The sequence below is a fragment of the Myxine glutinosa genome, chromosome 6 (assembly GCF_964187855.1).
Source record: "Myxine glutinosa chromosome 6, kmMyxGlut1.1, whole genome shotgun sequence".
Classification (NCBI taxonomy): domain Eukaryota; kingdom Metazoa; phylum Chordata; class Myxini; order Myxiniformes; family Myxinidae; genus Myxine; species Myxine glutinosa.
Genome location: NC_136266.1, coordinates 116,269,485 through 116,286,782, shown reverse-complemented (window position 1 = coordinate 116,286,782; position 17,298 = coordinate 116,269,485). Strand labels below are relative to the sequence as shown.

General features: G+C 45.6%; 2 protein-coding genes across 5 annotated transcripts in view; one reads left to right on the top strand and one right to left on the bottom strand.

The window, feature by feature from the left end:
- LOC137430221 (uncharacterized) overlaps positions 1–720 on the top strand; it is a 35,294-nt gene extending 34,574 nt beyond the window's left edge. The window contains exon 4 of the mRNA XM_078780432.1: positions 365–720. Within this exon, the coding sequence (XP_078636558.1) occupies positions 365–438 (74 nt within the window). The 3' untranslated portion in view covers positions 439–720. The remainder of the gene's footprint in view (positions 1–364) is intronic.
- The window catches only part of SMPDL3A (sphingomyelin phosphodiesterase acid like 3A), a 30,000-nt gene continuing 13,254 nt past the window's right edge, over positions 553–17,298 (bottom strand). Inside the window, exons 2-9 of one of the 4 annotated variants that reach the window (XM_068120915.2) lie at positions 13,895–14,108; positions 10,678–10,822; positions 10,496–10,592; positions 7,202–7,386; positions 6,896–7,073; positions 5,969–6,105; positions 5,165–5,473; positions 553–1,535 (exon numbers count right to left, since the gene is read on the bottom strand). In XM_068120915.2, the coding sequence (XP_067977016.2) occupies positions 1,455–1,535; positions 5,165–5,473; positions 5,969–6,105; positions 6,896–7,073; positions 7,202–7,386; positions 10,496–10,592; positions 10,678–10,822; positions 13,895–14,108 (1,346 nt within the window). In that variant the 3' untranslated portion in view covers positions 553–1,454. The remainder of the gene's footprint in view (positions 1,536–5,164; positions 5,474–5,968; positions 6,106–6,895; positions 7,074–7,201; positions 7,387–10,495; positions 10,593–10,677; positions 10,823–13,894; positions 14,109–17,298) is intronic. The other 3 variants (XM_068120914.2, XM_068120916.2, XM_068120917.2) reach the window with 3 other exon arrangements.

Below are 17,298 nucleotides of genomic sequence, written 5' to 3'. Positions count from 1 at the left end.
CAATGCTAACCCCCGCTCTTGCAGGGAAAATGGCCTTAAAATGCATGTTGTTTAACCCTTTTACTTATAAGCAACTGAATTTGTTCCCCTCCTCTCTTCCTCTTTCTTCATGCTCTTGCTTATTGCATCCAATGTGGCCCCACTGTCCTACTTGTCAGTTTGTTGCCTTGTATTCCCTTGTTCTTCAATGAGCCTCGATTTGAATTAAAAAAAATTAGTGTTGGCACAAACTTTTCATTATGAAAAATCTCCTGTTATTAGTAAAAGCAAACAGGTGCACATTTGTGACATCAAGAATGGTAAAAAAAAACAAACAAGTGAAACAATCCAGAGGTTGTTCACCAAACCCATGTGATACCCCCAGACGTTGAGCAACACGTCATTGTGATCGACCATCATCCTGCCATGCCAAGGCTCGTCCGTGCTCTACCGCAGTGAGGCATCTGCGTCTCACCATGCTGTTTGTAACTACAACGATCACAGCACGCAAATTACACAATATACCACAGAACGCACATTATTTATCTCATATGTTCAGGCAAAAAATGCTCATCACATCATAAAACATTTATTTCATGTCACTTGCATTGAGGTCATCCTTAATTGGTAAATCTTTAAGTGTCCAAAATTAATACATGGAATCAAAAATCAATGTTATCATATCTGTATAAATGCAATAAACATTTGTAAAAATATACAGAATTAAAAATAAAGGCCATCAAACAGAAAAACAAAAGCAAACCATAGAAGACCACATTCAGTACTTTTCAACATGGAGGCAGCAAGAAGAGAGCAGAAGGTCACATGAAATAGGAACTCCACTGTCCCACAACAATCGACTACAGTGCAACTCAAGATCGTGCCTCGGAATGCAAGGCACACAAAGAAAGCAAAAGTGAATGTCACTGCACACAAATGCATTTTACACAAACTCTTCAATTCAAAATGGGGATCCATTCCAACTGCTACCTGCTCTACTGCCTTACCATTCTGCTTCTCCACTGCCAAGTAGGCTTGTGCCGTGTGGGAGAGTCTACAAGAACATGTAAAGAAATTGGACCTAATGTTGAACACCAACTGCTGTTAACATTATGGCTTACCCAATGCCACTTGGCATTGACAGCCTCTACCTGCTGGTCAGAACTTCCCCGTCGGATATCAGAAGAAGAGTTGCCGAAAAAGCAGAGAGAAGCAGAAATACCTTGGATGGGAGACATCCAGTATATCAGTACAATCCTGCCAAGCAGAAGGTTCAAGTATTGAGACAAATATTTCTCGCTGCCATACATCCAAACTCCAGGGCACACCAGACTTGGCTTACGGAGAGTGCGGGTTTACCGACATCCATCGCAGAACCAAATGAAATCGTCACAGTAGAGCATCAGCCAGTGGGCAGAAAGGACCCAGAGATGACGCGGCAATGCTTGAATCACCTGAGAACCGGTGTTGGTCGTTCAAGTATGGGTCTGCTTAGTGGGTATACACTTGAGACTCACAGACATGTGGTTCAGTGATGAACAACCAAGGATAATTTCCTCTCAAAGCAAACAAAAGCCCACAACATGCAAGTGTGTATGGACACGGAGAGAGAGAGAGAGGGAGGGAGGAAGAGAGGGGGAGAGAGAGAAAAATAGAGACAGAGATCATTCCGATTAACTTGTCCTTGCTTTGAGCTTTAAATCACAAAGAATAAGAAATAGGTTGTTTTTTTTGCCAAGTTAGTCACGTAATTTACTTGTTGAATCTGAAATTACGTCGTTTAATTGCTGCACAAGAATGGATGAGACCCTGGTTAGAGTTGTGAAGACGTTAAAACTTGCTTTAAAAAAACTCAATATAAAAAGATTAACATTTCATCACAACACTTTCCAGTTTAAGGTGAGCTGAACTGATGGCCTAGAGGTAAACAAACTCACCTCTAAGCTGTCTAGCCTGGGTTTGAATCCCGACCCAGCTATAAACCGTCATCCCAGTATTTCATCAATGTGTGTGCCATCCTTTGGATGGACGTTAAACAGGCATCCTGTTAATCCTGTTTGCCAGCATTCGTTGATGGACATTAAAATTTCCATGGTGTCATTCGCGTCGAGTAGGCGAGCTATCGCAGGCACCCTGCACAAATTCCAAACTCCCGCCATAGCCAGAGCAGATGGCATTGCATCAGCGGCACAGCAGCACCCTCAAACAATGATGCTACCCCAATGCCTTGTGCTGCATACGATAGAGGAAATGCAAGGTCATACAACAAAAGAACCACCTTTAGAGGCCATTTTTCCCCGCAGAGCAGGGGTTGGGCCTTTTTTGGGCACCTTGGTCCCCTTTTTGAAGCAATGTTTTACAGCCGGATGCCCTTCCTGCGGCCAACCCTGTTGGTCGCCTCTTGCGACACACAGGGAATTACCAGTGAACTGGTACTCAATTTGCCGACCTCAGAATGATGACAGGCTGAGTCATCCCCCCTGGTGTTAATTCAGCGATCGACCGGGATTCGAACCCAGGATCCTAGGATCGCAAGCCGGCACCCTAACCGCGAAGCCAACACCAGGCTTCAAGGTCATACAACAAACAAAGGCAAAATATGTTTTACTACCAGTACAAAGGCCTATTTATCGAAATGTTCCATATAATGCTTTAAAGCAACAGATTCCAAAAGTGTCCTTCACAAAAAGCACCGTGAACAAATTACAAATTGCTGCCCAAACCACTTTCAGTCAACCGTCAGGTCAGTGAAAGACTTATCCCACAAGAAGGTAAGGATAATTGTGGGTGGTGGTGGTAGTAGTAGTAGTAGTAGTGGTGGTGGTTTCCTGCAGTGCCTAACAGATGCTGCCCAAAAATATCATGCAGATGATGTTTTACTGTAATGTAGGGGACTTCGGGCTGTTACTGAGCTTTAATAATTCGATAATAACTTGGGTTGTCCTGTTTGGTGTTACCATCTGATTACATAGTTTGTCATGCTGTGACTCCAGGCTCCCACACACTGTTGTTTTGTTCTTTACCTCCAAGCATCCTTGTGATGACATCAAATAGTTGTAAAGTTATCTCATATGAACCTTCTGTTCATGTTAAATGCCACAGACTTAAAACTAGTGTGGATAAAACTGAAAATGTAAAACGGATACAATTTTCACGTGAAATCGGGACATTAACGGAGAGTCCCTTCAGTGACCAGGAAAGTCGTGTACGTCCATAATATGGCACAACTTTACTTGACTTTACATTCAGTACAAGGCATATCGTACACAGAAGTTTTTAATCCACTCTCCGATAAATTAATATTCACAACAACCAATTACTATAGTTTGTGTAATAAACCACAATGACCTTTAAAGACTAGGAGAACAAGCATTCTGAGTATTGCGCTGCAATACATGTCCCCTACCAAAGTTCAAAGTGCCATAACTTTGTCAAAAATAATCGAATATGCAAATTTATGCACGGTTGATGCTGGTTTTCAAACTTGATCTGAGGTATGCTGAGACACGTGTGTCATGCCTCGCCTCGTTGATAAGCCCGCAAGGTCGCTCCGTGGAGCAGCCTCCATGTATTGCACTGTGTGAATTATATAATTACCAACTCACGGTCTGAGGTACTAGCGATTCAAGAGATATCCATTTTTAAAATATTTTCGTTTAATGAACGATATCTGCCAAACCACGTGACCGATCGCAAATTCCAAAAGGACATTTTAGTAGACTGACATGTTGAACAGATCTGTGAAGTTTCCCCTCGATTGGATCAAAAATGAGGGAGGAGCTAGATTTTAAAGCTTCATGCTTAAAAACGTCATAACTCTGAAACCATGTGATGCATGACGTCATGCTCGCTGACTTTTTTGTTCGTCATGGGTATGCGAAACTGCCTGCAAAGTTTCGCATCGTTCTGTTCAGCTGTTGCAGAGAAAAAGGGGTTTTCGTGTTTTCACGAAAAACAATATGGCGCCCGAACCACGTGAACTGTGACGTCATAATTACCATTAAAATATTCTACAGACCGAGTCCCTCCTATGGTGAAAATTTGATCTCAATCGGTCCTATTATTGCAGAGAAAATCTTTTTTAAAGGAAATTAAAACTTAAAATGGCACTGCGTTAAGGATCATCAGAATTATCAGAATTCCCAAAGTTCAAAGTGCCATAACTTTGTCAAAAATGATCGAAACGTCGTGAAGTTCGAACTTGATCTGTAACTTATCATGAGGAAACCATGTGCCAAGTTTGAAATCATTAGCGTTAAGAGTTTAGAAAAAAAGTCCGGAAAACTGTTCTTTGCGTGACGGACTGACGGACTGACAGACTGAGGGATGGCGTGCAAACCTATAGTCCTCCTCCGGTGTACACTGGTAGGGGACTAATAAAGTGAAAATAATGCTTCTTTCCCTTTCTTATAAAGTCAATTGAAAAAATGAACTTGCACTGGAATTTGAACACCAACCAAACTTGCCTGCCTGGGTTCATCTACATATTACGTATGCAAAATGGCAAACCTTTTACCACTCATTCCCATTTCCACCTTTCCTCCCTCCTACTGCCAACCTGTCTTTGCCTTTCATCCCACCAACATTCAAACCCTTTCTTTTCTCACTATGGTTTTCCTAACATGGCATTTTAATTCCCCCTCTATTCAGTGTTATTAGACTCAACAAGAGAGGCAAAGTTTAAAACCCAACAAGTTTACAATCCCAAATATTTGGGGAGGGGGAATGTCCCAAATGCAGGGGTTTCCCCCCAAAAGCACTTGGTGAATCACCCAAATACATTTACAAGTTGGTCAAGACACGTTGGCACCCTTGTATCCTTCCAGCAAGTTTAAAGTCTGTTCAATAAGCCCTCAATGTTTGGTGGTCGTAAAATAATAGTGTTGCTAATCACCTCGCCATATATTTATCGACTGTTGACTGCTGACGACAGCGTAGTCAAATATCGTCACATTCAGCAAGGACGGAGTGAAGTGTGCACACGTATACCGCTTCACCAATCAGTCACATCTTCATACATTTTACATCTTGATGCAAATAAACAGAAAATCTCATCGTTTAAAGGAATATTACAAACGCAAGGTGCACAGCAAGGGAGGGCGTGGGAGGAAGGAATGACATTAAACTCTCCACCAACACAACCCCGCACCTAAAACCATCCGGCAAAACACCTACTTGGTAATACCTGAGTTTGCCTGTGTCGAGCAAGGCACCGTTGGTAGGCCGTATGGTCCAGAAAGCTCACAGCACACACCTGAATCCAGTGACAGCAATCCGAGCAGGGTAAATTATGTGAGAAGCTCACCAAAAAGTATTTATAGTAAAGTGTAAATGCACGTCCACGAGGCTCTTCAAGACGCTTGGCAAGCTGTGCCAGGCTGTGCGGACGCAGGTCCTTCAGGTTGTAGGTGGCAGCCATCTTGTATTCAACGCGCCAGTCAGCAATTCCCTTGAGGTTGGCATCCGTCAGGTTCAAGAAGTATTGCCACAGGTCCTGAATGCAAATATTGGAAATTTTTTCTGTACAGAAGCTAAAACCTTCATGTCAATTGCATGCAATAAGGTTTCCTCTTTGCTTGCAATTCTGTGCACAAAGGTACTGCATGATTGGCACTGACGTTCTCAAAAGGAAACGTTGCATCACTTACTACAAACAAAACCCCAGGTTCTACCACCGGGTTAACATTGGCAATCACCGATAAATTTATCAGGGGTGCCTACAGTTTCTAAGCCTCGTGGAAGAGCTGTCACACACAAATCACGCACTCACATACAGAGACACATAGTAGACAACACATGATTTGACATTTCAGACAGACGTTGACCTTGGGGGAGGGTACTTCCCAAAACACATTCGGTGTCAATGCCTAAATCCAGCGGCGGTGCTTTTCTCTCCACAGCCCTTTCTACCTTATCATAACGAGTTGACCAGGTAAATTGGCACGAAACTTTTCAGTACATAGATGCAAGGAGGAAACCCGATCCTCACCAAGATGCCGTAATCTTCAAGGCTGTATTTGTACAGGCGAAACCCGGGGTTGTTGGCCAGTGGCAAGGCCATCTTTCCATTATTCATTTTCCATGGCGTGATGGCTGGAGCGAGGAAGACTGACCCAACTGCATTGCCTGGGGTTGACATCAGAGACACATCTACTTAACACGTTTTTATTTCTCCATCACTAAGTTTTGGAAAAGTAAAGCACAAGGAAATGTCCTGTTTGTAGAGGTTGTTGGTACAAAATGTTTGTGAGTTGGAAGACGTAAAATAAGAGGTTCAAAATTGAGGAAAAGCCTTCTTCTTATCACCTTACCTAGAAGGTGGATCAGACTCGGCAACGGTTGCAAGAGTGAGATGTGCATGGAAGAAGTTTCGGGAACTGAGTGGCGTGCTGACGAGGAGGGGTGTGTCGTTGAAGCTGAAGGGAAAGGTGGATGCTGCATGTGTGAGAAGTGTTATGATTTATGGGAGCGAGACATGCGTAATGAACGTAGAGCAGCAACGAAGGCTGGAAAGGGTGGAAATGCGAATGGTTCGGTGGATGTGCGGAGTATCGTTGAGAGAGAGGAAGCCAAATGATGAATTGCAAAAGGTGATGGGAATAGAGCCTGTGATTGATGCTGTGAAGAGGAACAGGTTGAGATGGTTTGGTCATGTGTTGAGGAAGGATGAAAGTGACTGGTTGAGAAGAGTGATGGAAATGAATGTAGAAGGAAGTAGAGGATGGGGAAGACCGAGAAAGACTTGGCTAAAGATGGTGGAAGAAGAAATGCGGGCAAGGGGGTTAACAAGGAGAGATGCAGAAAATAGGGCAAGATGGAGAAGATTGTCATGGGGACCGCAAGGCTAACCCCCGCTCTAGCAGGGAAAATGGCCTTAAAATGCATGTTGTTGTTGTTGTTGTTGGTATCACCTTACCTGCAGTGTCTCGCAATACGCGGAAGCAATCCCGATGCATGTGTCCATACATCTGTGCGACAAGAACATCCACAAAAGCACGAAGGACAGACAGGTAGCGTTTGTTTGTGTCTGGGTTGTAGAATGTGGTGTTGAACCAGGGGTCCACCCCAGGAGGTACATGTGCAATCACATATACCTGCAAAAGCAGAGAGAAATGAAAACGAAGACCAACTCTAAATAAATTAATAAAAGACGAACATAGTTCAAACCCTTACAGAACAACATTTTGCACGTCCAACTTCATCCATTGGTTTGATTGGATACCTTCTCTCCATCTCTTCGAGCTGCAGAGAGAACCCCTTTGAGCCACGCCAATTGTCCTCCAGGGTCCACCAAGCCAGCAGTGATACGATTTGGCGTGTAGTACAGCACTGTATTCAAGCTGACGATACGGAGTGGCGTAGAGACTTGGGTGCGATTCCACGACACGAGCTGGGTATAAAATCCACCTGGTACAACAAAGCACTCCCCGTACTATTACAGATGCATTAGCGTGTCCAATTGTTCATTCATGTTTTGACAGCCCATCAACCCAAAACATTAACAAACACAGCTATGTGATTTGCATTTCTTGGGAAAATAGTTCAGCTTTTAAAAGTTGTGATATCCCAAAAATGGACCAAAGTACACACACAGTATGGGCAAAGTTTTTAGTTTTTACCCCTGTCTGTTTGTCTGCCTGTCTATGAGCAGGATATCTCAAAAAGTTATGGATGGATTCAGACGAAATTTGGTAGAGAGGATGGGTGTGTGACAAGGACGAAGTGCATCGACTTGGGTGAAGATTTAAATCCGAATACGAGAATTTTGAAATTTTCAAGTGATTCTTCACCTTTGGGAGATGGGAACACAACGATGTAGTGTTGCCCCTCAAGGACTTCTTTTTTTAAAAATACAGAATCGAGGCTCGTGTAAGAGCTAACACATTGAACATGAAAACATACACACACACATAAAACATACAATGAAGGAAGCGGGAGACAAGAGGGGGAGGGAGAGGGCAGCACACAAGCACAACAAACAGTAGGGAACAAGGACGTCCGTAGATCTGTGGAAAGGGAGTGCTAGGGAGGAGGGAGGTGTACACAGTATAAAGCAAATTAACACTATGAGGAATTTCACTACTAGGAATTTCAGGAAAGAAGTTGGGGATTAAAAGAGGCGGATTTGGGGTGTTTTAACGGGGGTAGAAAAGATCAAGGTTTTGGATGGGGAAAGACAAGAGATGGTGGTGAACAGCTGTTTTAAAGACATGTAGGGAGGAGTGGGATTGAAGAGATTGTGGGAGTTTGTTCCAGAAGCGGGAGAAAAGAGGAATAAAGGAGTGAAGGTGAGCAGAGTTGATTTTGGCAGTTTCACCAGAAGAGGGTTTCTGGCAGATCTTGTGCAACCTGCAGGAATATTTGGGGGACAGAGCACAGACAGAGCAGGGGGAGCAAGACCGGAGAGGAGTCGGTAGAAGACAGACACCAACCTGCATGCGGTGAGAGAGAAATGCCCTCAGAATCAGCTTCATCGCAGGAGATTCCAATGATTCTGAATGCTTTGGTTTCAACCGCGTGAAGCCGAGCTAGGCGTGAGGCAGGAGCACCAGCCCAGAGGGGAGAGCAGTATTCCATTAAGCTGTGGATGAAAGCTTTGTATGTGGTGAAGAGCTCAGAAGTGCCCAGAAAGGACTTTGCATGATGGAGAATGCCCAGTCGGCGGCTGGCTTTAGAGGCCAGTTTGGAAATATGGTTTTCCCAGGAAAGATCATGGCATATAGCAAGACCCAAAAGCTTGAGTGACAGAACTTCTTCAAGAGGATTGTTCAAAAAGTAGATGGGAGGGTTGTCCAGTCAGTCTTTTCGGAGAGACAAAGTGAGTAAGATTTGTCAGGATTGAAAGACATATTCCACTTGTTTGACCAGTTTGTGATTTTGTCCAGGTCTGCAGAAAGTGAAGAGGCCGCTGCCTGCCGATCTGAGGGTTGCGATATGGAGCGGCAGAGAGTGGAGTTATCAGCAAAGAGATAGAGAGGATTTTCCAGAGAGTCGGAAAGATCATTAATGAAGACCAAAAAAAGCACAGGGCCCAGAACACTGCCTTGAGGAACTTCAGCATGAACAGGAAGGGGAGATGAAAGAATTCCATTCAGGGCCACACGTTGACTGCGACCGGTGAGGAAGTCCGCAAGCCATGCGTGGAGGTTTCCATGGATACCATAAGAGGAGAGTTTGGTGAGCAGGGCGGGGTGCCAGACCATATCGAAGGCACGTGATATGTCAAGGGAGACAGCTCTGATTTCCTGTTTGGCATTGAGGACCTCCATCCATTGTTGAGATAGCAGAAGCAGCATGTCCAGAGTAGAGTGACCTGGTCTGAATCCAAATTGATGATCGGAGATCAAGCCATTGGGGAAGAGGAAGGATGTGATATCCGAAGCAATGATGGATTCCATGACTTTGCTGATTATTGGGAGCAGGCTGATTGGTCTGTAGTTGCTAGGATCTGTTTTTGCACATTTTTTGTGCAAAGCGGTGATGTTGACTGATTTGCAAGCAGATGGCAGATGACCTTGAGCAAAAGAAAGGGTGAAAAGAACAGAGAGAGGGAGTGAAAGAGCGGAAGAACAGGATTTTAGGACCTGTGGGCTGATGCCATCTGGTCCAGTTGCAGAATCAGAGTCGAGGGTTGACAGAAACTCTTCCACCTTATCAGGAGTAAAGGACACAGAGTCCAGGAGCAGCTGGGTACGACTGGGTACGGTGGGTACAGAGAGGGATGGGTTTGGGACACAAGATTTAGAGGCAAACACAGAGTTGAGGCATTTTGCTTTTTTACGTGTGGAGTCAGCTGTGTTGCCGTTTTTTGGTAAGGGAGGAAATGTATGGGGAACAAACCAGAAACAGATTTGACAAGACGCCACCAGTATTTGGAAGAGGGAGACAGATTTGAGAGTTCAGTCTTGAGAGTAGAGAGATCTTGTTTTCTGACTCTCCTCAGGGTAGACACACACTTGTTCCGAGTTTTGTGAAAGGAACTGAGATTGCCTTCAGTTGGATTAGCCTTGCATGAGGCGAAGGCAAGTTGTTTCATAGCAACTGCCTCACCACAAGATTCAGTGTACCATGGACGGGAGGAAGAGTATGACAACTGAAGACGAGATGGGATAAATCTGTGCATGAGAGAGAGCAGGATTTGCCTGTATTTGGCCCCATTAATTATTCCCTCTATCCTTATAAGTCTCCTAATCCCAGCCGCTGAATTGGCCACAGGTCGACTTCAATCAAGTTGCAGAGACATGTCAAGTATAATCAAAGAAAATCGGATTGTCATGGCAAAGAGGTTGAATACTTAATTATTTTGTAAGAATTTCTAAAATAAATAAAATAAATAAAAAAATTCCACCAATTCAACAAACTACATGTAGATCAGTGACAGAAAAATATCATTCTAATCCATTTTAAATTCAGGCTGTAACAATAAAATGTGAAAAAGTCAAGTGTGAATACTTTCTGAAGGCACTACATGTACTCTTATATCTCTTGTAATTAAAGCTCAAGAAGGAGTTTGTACCTCTTTTGAAAGTCTCAAGTGCTTCATCCGTCAGCCACATCTTCCACATTTGCCCCACCTTGCTGTACACCTCACACACATTTCCAGGCATCTGATCCTGTCATAATACAATAATTATTACCACAGTACTTAGCAATAGCTCATACACAAAAATCACAGCACTTAAATTATGTGATTCCCACCTGCGGCCAGTAATCATGATTCCCTAAGGCTGGAAACACAGGAATGTTAGGAAAGGCAGCCAATATGACAGATGTGAAATTCCTCATGGTGTCCAGTACAGCAGCCGTGGAGAGATCACCAGGGGGCAGGTGAGGGGGACTATCCCTGGACGGAACACACACATGAACAGCAAGAAAATATGCAACCTCAAAGATTCATCACCTCAATAACCTATTAAATCGTTCATCAAAGCTCAAGTAAGAGCAGGTGCTGCACAGGTGCAAATGGGAAATGGAATGGGGGCACAAATAGATTTTAGCAGGGTGAAAGACCAAACTGCAAAAGATGATAGGGTGTGTGGCCCAGAACTGTAAGGTGTTTATTGTGGGAACAAAGTGAACCACAATATAAGAAGAGGTAGGAATGATCCAGTAGGTCAAGGAAAGGGTGAGATAAAGAAGTGTGTAAGGCAGCTCTTTCATCAGGAGTGCATCAGGCAGATAATTTGTGTGTAAGGCAGAGAAGGAGTGTGTAAGGCAGAGAATGTATGTGTAAGGCAGAGAATGTGTGTGCAAGGCAGAGAATGTGTGTGCAAGGCAGAGAATGTGTGTGCAAGGCAGAGAATGTGTGTGCAAGGCAGAGAATGTGTGTGCAAGGCAGAGAATGTGTGTGCAAGGCAGAGAATGTGTGTGCAAGGCAGAGAATGCGTGTGCAAGGCAGAGAATGCGTGTGCAAGGCAGAGAATGCGTGTGCAAGGCAGAGAATGTGTGTGCAAGGCAGAGAATGTGTGTGCAAGGCAGAGAATGTGTGTGCAAGGCAGAGAATGTGTGTGCAAGGCAGAGAATGTGTGTGCAAGGCAGAGAATGTGTGTGCAAGGCAAAGAATGCGTGTGCAAGGCAGAGAATGTGTGTGCAAGGCAGAGAATGTGTGTGCAAGGCAGAGAATGTGTGTGCAAGGCAGAGAATGTGTGTGCAAGGCAGAGAATGTGTGTGCAAGGCAGAAAATGTGTGTGCAAGGCAGAAAATGTGTGTGCAAGGCAGAGAATGTGTGTGCAAGGCAGAGAATGTGTGTGCAAGGCAGAGAATGTGTGTGCAAGGCAGAGAATGTGTGTGCAAGGCAGAGAATGTGTGTGTGCAAGGCAGAGAATGTGTGTGTGCAAGGCAGAGAATGTGTGTGTGCAAGGCAGAAAATGTGTGTGCAAGGCAGAGAAGGAGTGTGTAAGGTAGAGAAGGAGTGTGTAAGGCGAGAAGGAGTGTGTAAGGCGAGAAGGAGTGTGTAAGGCAGCTCTTTCATCAGGAATGTGTAAGGCAGAGAATGAGTAAGGCAGATAATGTGTGTAAGGCAGAGAATGTATGTGTAAGGCAGAGAATGTGTGTGCAAGGCAGAGAATGTGTGTGCAAGGCAGAGAATGCGTGTGCAAGGCAGAGAATGCGTGTGCAAGGCAGAGAATGCGTGTGCAAGGCAGAGAATGCGTGTGCAAGGCAGAGAATGCGTGTGCAAGGCAGAGAATGCGTGTGCAAGGCAGAGAATGCGTGTGCAAGGCAGAGAATGCGTGTGCAAGGCAGAGAATGCGTGTGCAAGGCAGAGAATGCGTGTGCAAGGCAGAGAATGTGTGTGCAAGGCAGAGAATGTGTGTGCAAGGCAGAGAATGTGTGTGCAAGGCAGAGAATGTGTGTGCAAGGCAGAGAATGTGTGTGCAAGGCAGAGAATGTGTGTGCAAGGCAGAGAATGTGTGTGCAAGGCAGAGAATGTGTGTGCAAGGCAGAGAATGTGTGTGTGCAAGGCAGAAAATGTGTGTGCAAGGCAGAGGAGTGTGTAAGGTAGAGAAGGAGTGTGTAAGGCGAGGAGTGTGTAAGGCAGCTCTTTCATCAGGAATGTGTAAGGCAGAGAATGAGTAAGGCAGAGAATGAGTGTGTAAGGCAGAGAATGAGTGTGTACGGCAGAGAATGAGTGTGTAAGGCAGAGAATGTCTGCAAGGCACAGAATGTGTGTGCAAGGCAGAGAATGTGTGTGCAAGGCAGAGAATGTGTGTGCAAGGCAGAGAATGCGTGTGCAAGGCAGAGAATGCGTGTGCAAGGCAGAGAATGCGTGTGCAAGGCAGAGAATGCGTGTGCAAGGCAGAGAATGCGTGTGCAAGGCAGAGAATGCGTGTGCAAGGCAGAGAATGCGTGTGCAAGGCAGAGAATGCGTGTGCAAGGCAGAGAATGCGTGTGCAAGGCAGAGAATGCGTGTGCAAGGCAGAGAATGCGTGTGCAAGGCAAAGAATGTGTGTGCAAGGCAGAGAATGCGTGTGCAAGGCAGAGAATGTGTGTGCAAGGCAGAGAATGTGTGTGCAAGGCAGAGAATGTGTGTGCAAGGCAGAGAATGTGTGTGCAAGGCAGAGAATGTGTGTGCAAGGCAGAAAATGTGTGTGCAAGGCAGAGAATGTGTGTGCAAGGCAGAAAATGTGTGTGGAAGGCAGAGAAGGAGTGTGTAAGGTAGAGAAGGAGTGTGTAAGGCGAGAAGGAGCGTGTAAGGCGAGAAGGAGTGTGTAAGGCAGCTCTTTCATCAGGAATGTGTAAGGCAGAGAATGAGTAAGGCAGAGAATGTGTGTGCAAGGCAGAGAATGTGTGTGCAAGGCAGAGAATGTGTGTGCCAGGCAGATTATGTGTGCAAGGCAGAAAATGTGTGTGCAAGGCAGAAAATGTGTGTGCAAGGCAGAAAATGTGTGTGCAAGGCAGAGAAGGAGTGTGCAAGGCAGAGAAGGAGTGTGTAAGTTAGAGAAGGAGCATGTAAGGCGAGAAGGGGTGTGTAAGGCAGCTCTTTCATCAGGAATGTGTAAGGCAAAGAATGAGTGTGTAAGGCAGAGAATGAGTAAGGCAGAGAATGTGTGTGCAAGGCAGAGAATGTGTGTGCAAGGCAGAGAATGTGTGTGCCAGGCAGATTATGTGTGTGCAAGGCAGAAAATGTGTGTGCAAGGCAGAAAATGTGTGTGCAAGGCAGAAAATGTGTGTGCAAGGCAGAAAATGTGTGTGCAAGGCAGAAAATGTGTGTGCAAGGCAGAGAAGGAGTGTGCAAGGCAGAGAAGGAGTGTGTAAGTTAGAGAAGGAGCATGTAAGGCGAGAAGGGGTGTGTAAGGCAGATCTTTCATCAGGAGTGTGTACGGCAGAGAAGCCAAGCTTAAGAGAGGGTGGTCACGAAAGTCAGAATGAATGCGATGCATGGAGCGAGTTCCCTCGGCTGCTCCCCCTCAAATACCCAGTCCAGATGAGGAAGTCCGGATGAGGCAACAGAGAGCGCATGTGTTCCAGCGCAGAGTGCACAAGTTTCCAAGGAGAGTCGCAAAGGTGCGAGCCAAAAGGCCCAGCATCTGTAACCGGCAGGCCCAATGAGGTGAGGCACACATTACGAGGCTTGGCGGATTCTTGGTAACTGGAGTCAAGGTGCAGGTCGGTAATGTGCCAGAATGAACCTGCAAGAGAAGTTACCGCAATGTCCAGGTAAGGTCGGCGCGATTTTAAAATAATGACTGGGAAGAAAGCGCATCCGAAAGTGAGAGAGATTTCGATCAAAACAAATTGCACATTTGGAGATCACTCTTTATCATTAAGATGTGATAAACCAAACAGCAGGAATTAGTGATACCTTTAAATTGTTTTCAGCTCAGTTACTGTGGGGTCAGGGTTGTGGGATTTCAAAAATACATCACTGGACAAGTTTACTTAATTACCTCCGCAATAAAAGGTGGAGGTTATGTTTTCACCCCTGTCTGTTTGTCTCTCTGTGAGCACGATATCTCAAAAAGTTATGGACGGATTAAAATGAAACTTGGTGGATGGTTTGGGTAGGTGAAAAGAACAAGCCGATTATATTGTTACGTTTGTGGGGGTATATGATGACATACCATAGTACAGGTAGGATCGCATAGGTGTAGCATGGACCATGCACGAGCAGGAGACATCTCTATGTATTAAATAGGGAAACCAGAGCTTAAGTTGTTTATTTGTCTTAACAAGGTGGGGTGGGAGGTCGGGGGGAGGGTTGGAGCAGAGTTATCTAGATAGGGGTTAAGTTAGTTATCTCCAGTATGTAATTGCCTCCTGTGGTTTTCCCATACGTTTTTTTTTTACATCTACAAGGCCAACCATGCCACCACCTCCAACAACAACAAAACAACACAACAACAACACAAAAAACAACCCCAACAACAAAATACCAACAACAAAATACCAACAACACAACACCAGCAAAACAACACAGCAACAAAACAACAACAACAACAACCGCCATAATTGCCGACAGAACCCAGAACATTCCGGATCGGGCTAAACCCCACCTCACCACGGCCGACAGGACCTTAACATTTGCCAGAAGGGCAAATAAACCATGCCTCCAAACTATCGTAAACGGCAGACCACACCCTGAGCTTCGTGATTGGTCGAGGGGGTGTGGGGTGAGAGGGAGAGAGCAAGAAGGTTCGAGGAGGGTAGGTTGGCCATCTTTGGTTTGCGCCTGTGAGGAGATGGCGTGGCCATTTTTATGCGGGCTGTGAGGAGAGGGTTACTGCTGCAGCGATTGAAAAGGAGTTTTGATTATTGTTGCCTTGTAAGGAAGCTTCGTGGTCGCATGTGCTTGCCCAGACGGTGGAGGAGAAAGGAGGCTGTCTCGTCTGCTCGCCTCACCACCCTTGGTGCCATCTTGTGTGCTCCGGCGCAAGAGAACCTAGCCATCGCCCCACTCTCCATGAAGAGGGCCACTTGAAGGCAAAGCTGAGTGCTGGCCGGCTAAAGGGATTTTATTTTACCATTCCCTTGTGTGTTGTGAATTCCTTGGCACACTTGAGCTCCTCACCACATACAAGCCTTTCATCCACAGCTCAATGGAATACTGCTCTCCCCTCTGGGCTAGTGCTCCTGCCTCACACCTTGCTCGGCTTCACGCTGTTGAAACCAAAGCTTTCAGAATCATTGGAATCTGATTATATTTTCATTAGCTTCATCCGACCATAGATCGACTGTAATCCACATACCCCAAAGAGGAATGACCCTTCCTGCCCCTGCCGGAGTCTGCGGGTGTACTAGTATCAACAACAACAACAACAGGCATTTTAAGGCCATTTCCCCGCAAGAGCGGGGGTTAGCCTTGCAGGCCCCATGACAATCTTCTCTATTTTGCCCTATTTCCTGCATCTCCACTTGTTAACTTGTACTTGTAAATTTACAAGTGCTAACAACAGCAGCCAGAGGAGGGGCTTGGAACATTCGGGTAAGACGCTGGGGCGGGGCTATAAAACCCTGCTCCGGGCCCCCCGAGTCAGTGAAGTCAGTCTGACCCAGAGAGAGTGAGCAGTGAGACTCGGAGCTTCAGAGAGTCAGAGTGTGCCCTAGAAGTCGTGTGGTTGAGTAAGAAGTCAGACTGTCGGAGAGTCAGAGCCCCAGTCAGAGTTCCTGTCCAAGAGGTCTGTGAACGAACGCTCTCCGCCCCCAGCTCTCTCTGTGCACGAACTATCCCTGTGCCCTGCGCTCTGCGGCTGTTAATTGCGCTTGCAAGGACTATCCCTCCCGGGGCCACAGACGCACGATCTCCCTGCACACGTGCCGAGAACACTTCGAGAGCCACGCCCGGCGAGCTGTCCGGAGCGAAAGGCGCCAAGGCGCGTTTGGAGCGCGTACTTTTCCTTCCTCCTTTTTCCTGCGTGAGTGAGTGGGCCCTTGTCCGGGGATTAAGTAAGATTGACTAAGTATCTGCTCTGTGTCTCTTCTCTTTACACTGATCACTGTATAAATTGTAAATAAACCTGTGTTCTTCCTTCCATTTGACCGTGCACGTCATTTCACACCATTGGCCTAGCATCGCACGAATAAAACCGCTCAAATCGGGTTCAATAGGAACAAGCGTTATGCCTCGGCCCCCTGTCGGGGAAGTGATGTGAGTTGACAAGGTGGAAGACGCAGAAAACATGCTATGATATGATATTTCGCTCACAAGGTTCAGACGTACGTGGAGGTGGCCATCTTGGATTTTGACGTGGCGACCCAATTTTCTATAGCGTTCTTCCTTATGCCTAGGTACACCCACACACCAGATTAGAAGTTGGTACTTCACTTATTTTTCAAGATATTCTGCTCACCAGGTTCAGACATGCATGGCGGCGGCCATCTTGGATTTTGACGTGGCGACAATTTTCAATAGCGTTCTTCCTTATGCCTAGATACAACCACACACCAGATTAGAAGTTGGTACTTCGCTTATTTTTCAAGATATTTCGCTCACAAGGTTCAGACATATATATGGTGGCGGCCATCTTGGATTTTGACGTGGCGACCCAATTTTCAATAGCGTTCTTCCTTATGCCGAGATACATCCACACACCAAATTAGAAGTTGGTACTTTGCTTATTTTTTCAAGATATTCATCTCACAATGTTCAGACATACATGGCGGCGGCCATCTTGGATTTTGACGTGGCGACCCAATTTTCAATAGCCTTCTTCCTTATGCCTAGATACACCCACACACCAGATTAGAAGTTGGAACGTCGCTTATTTTTCAAGATATTCAGCTCAAGGTTCAGACATACATGGCATCAGACATACATGGCGGCGGCCATCTTGGATTTTGACGTGGGTTGCACCCACACACCAAATTTGAATGCGGTCCTTC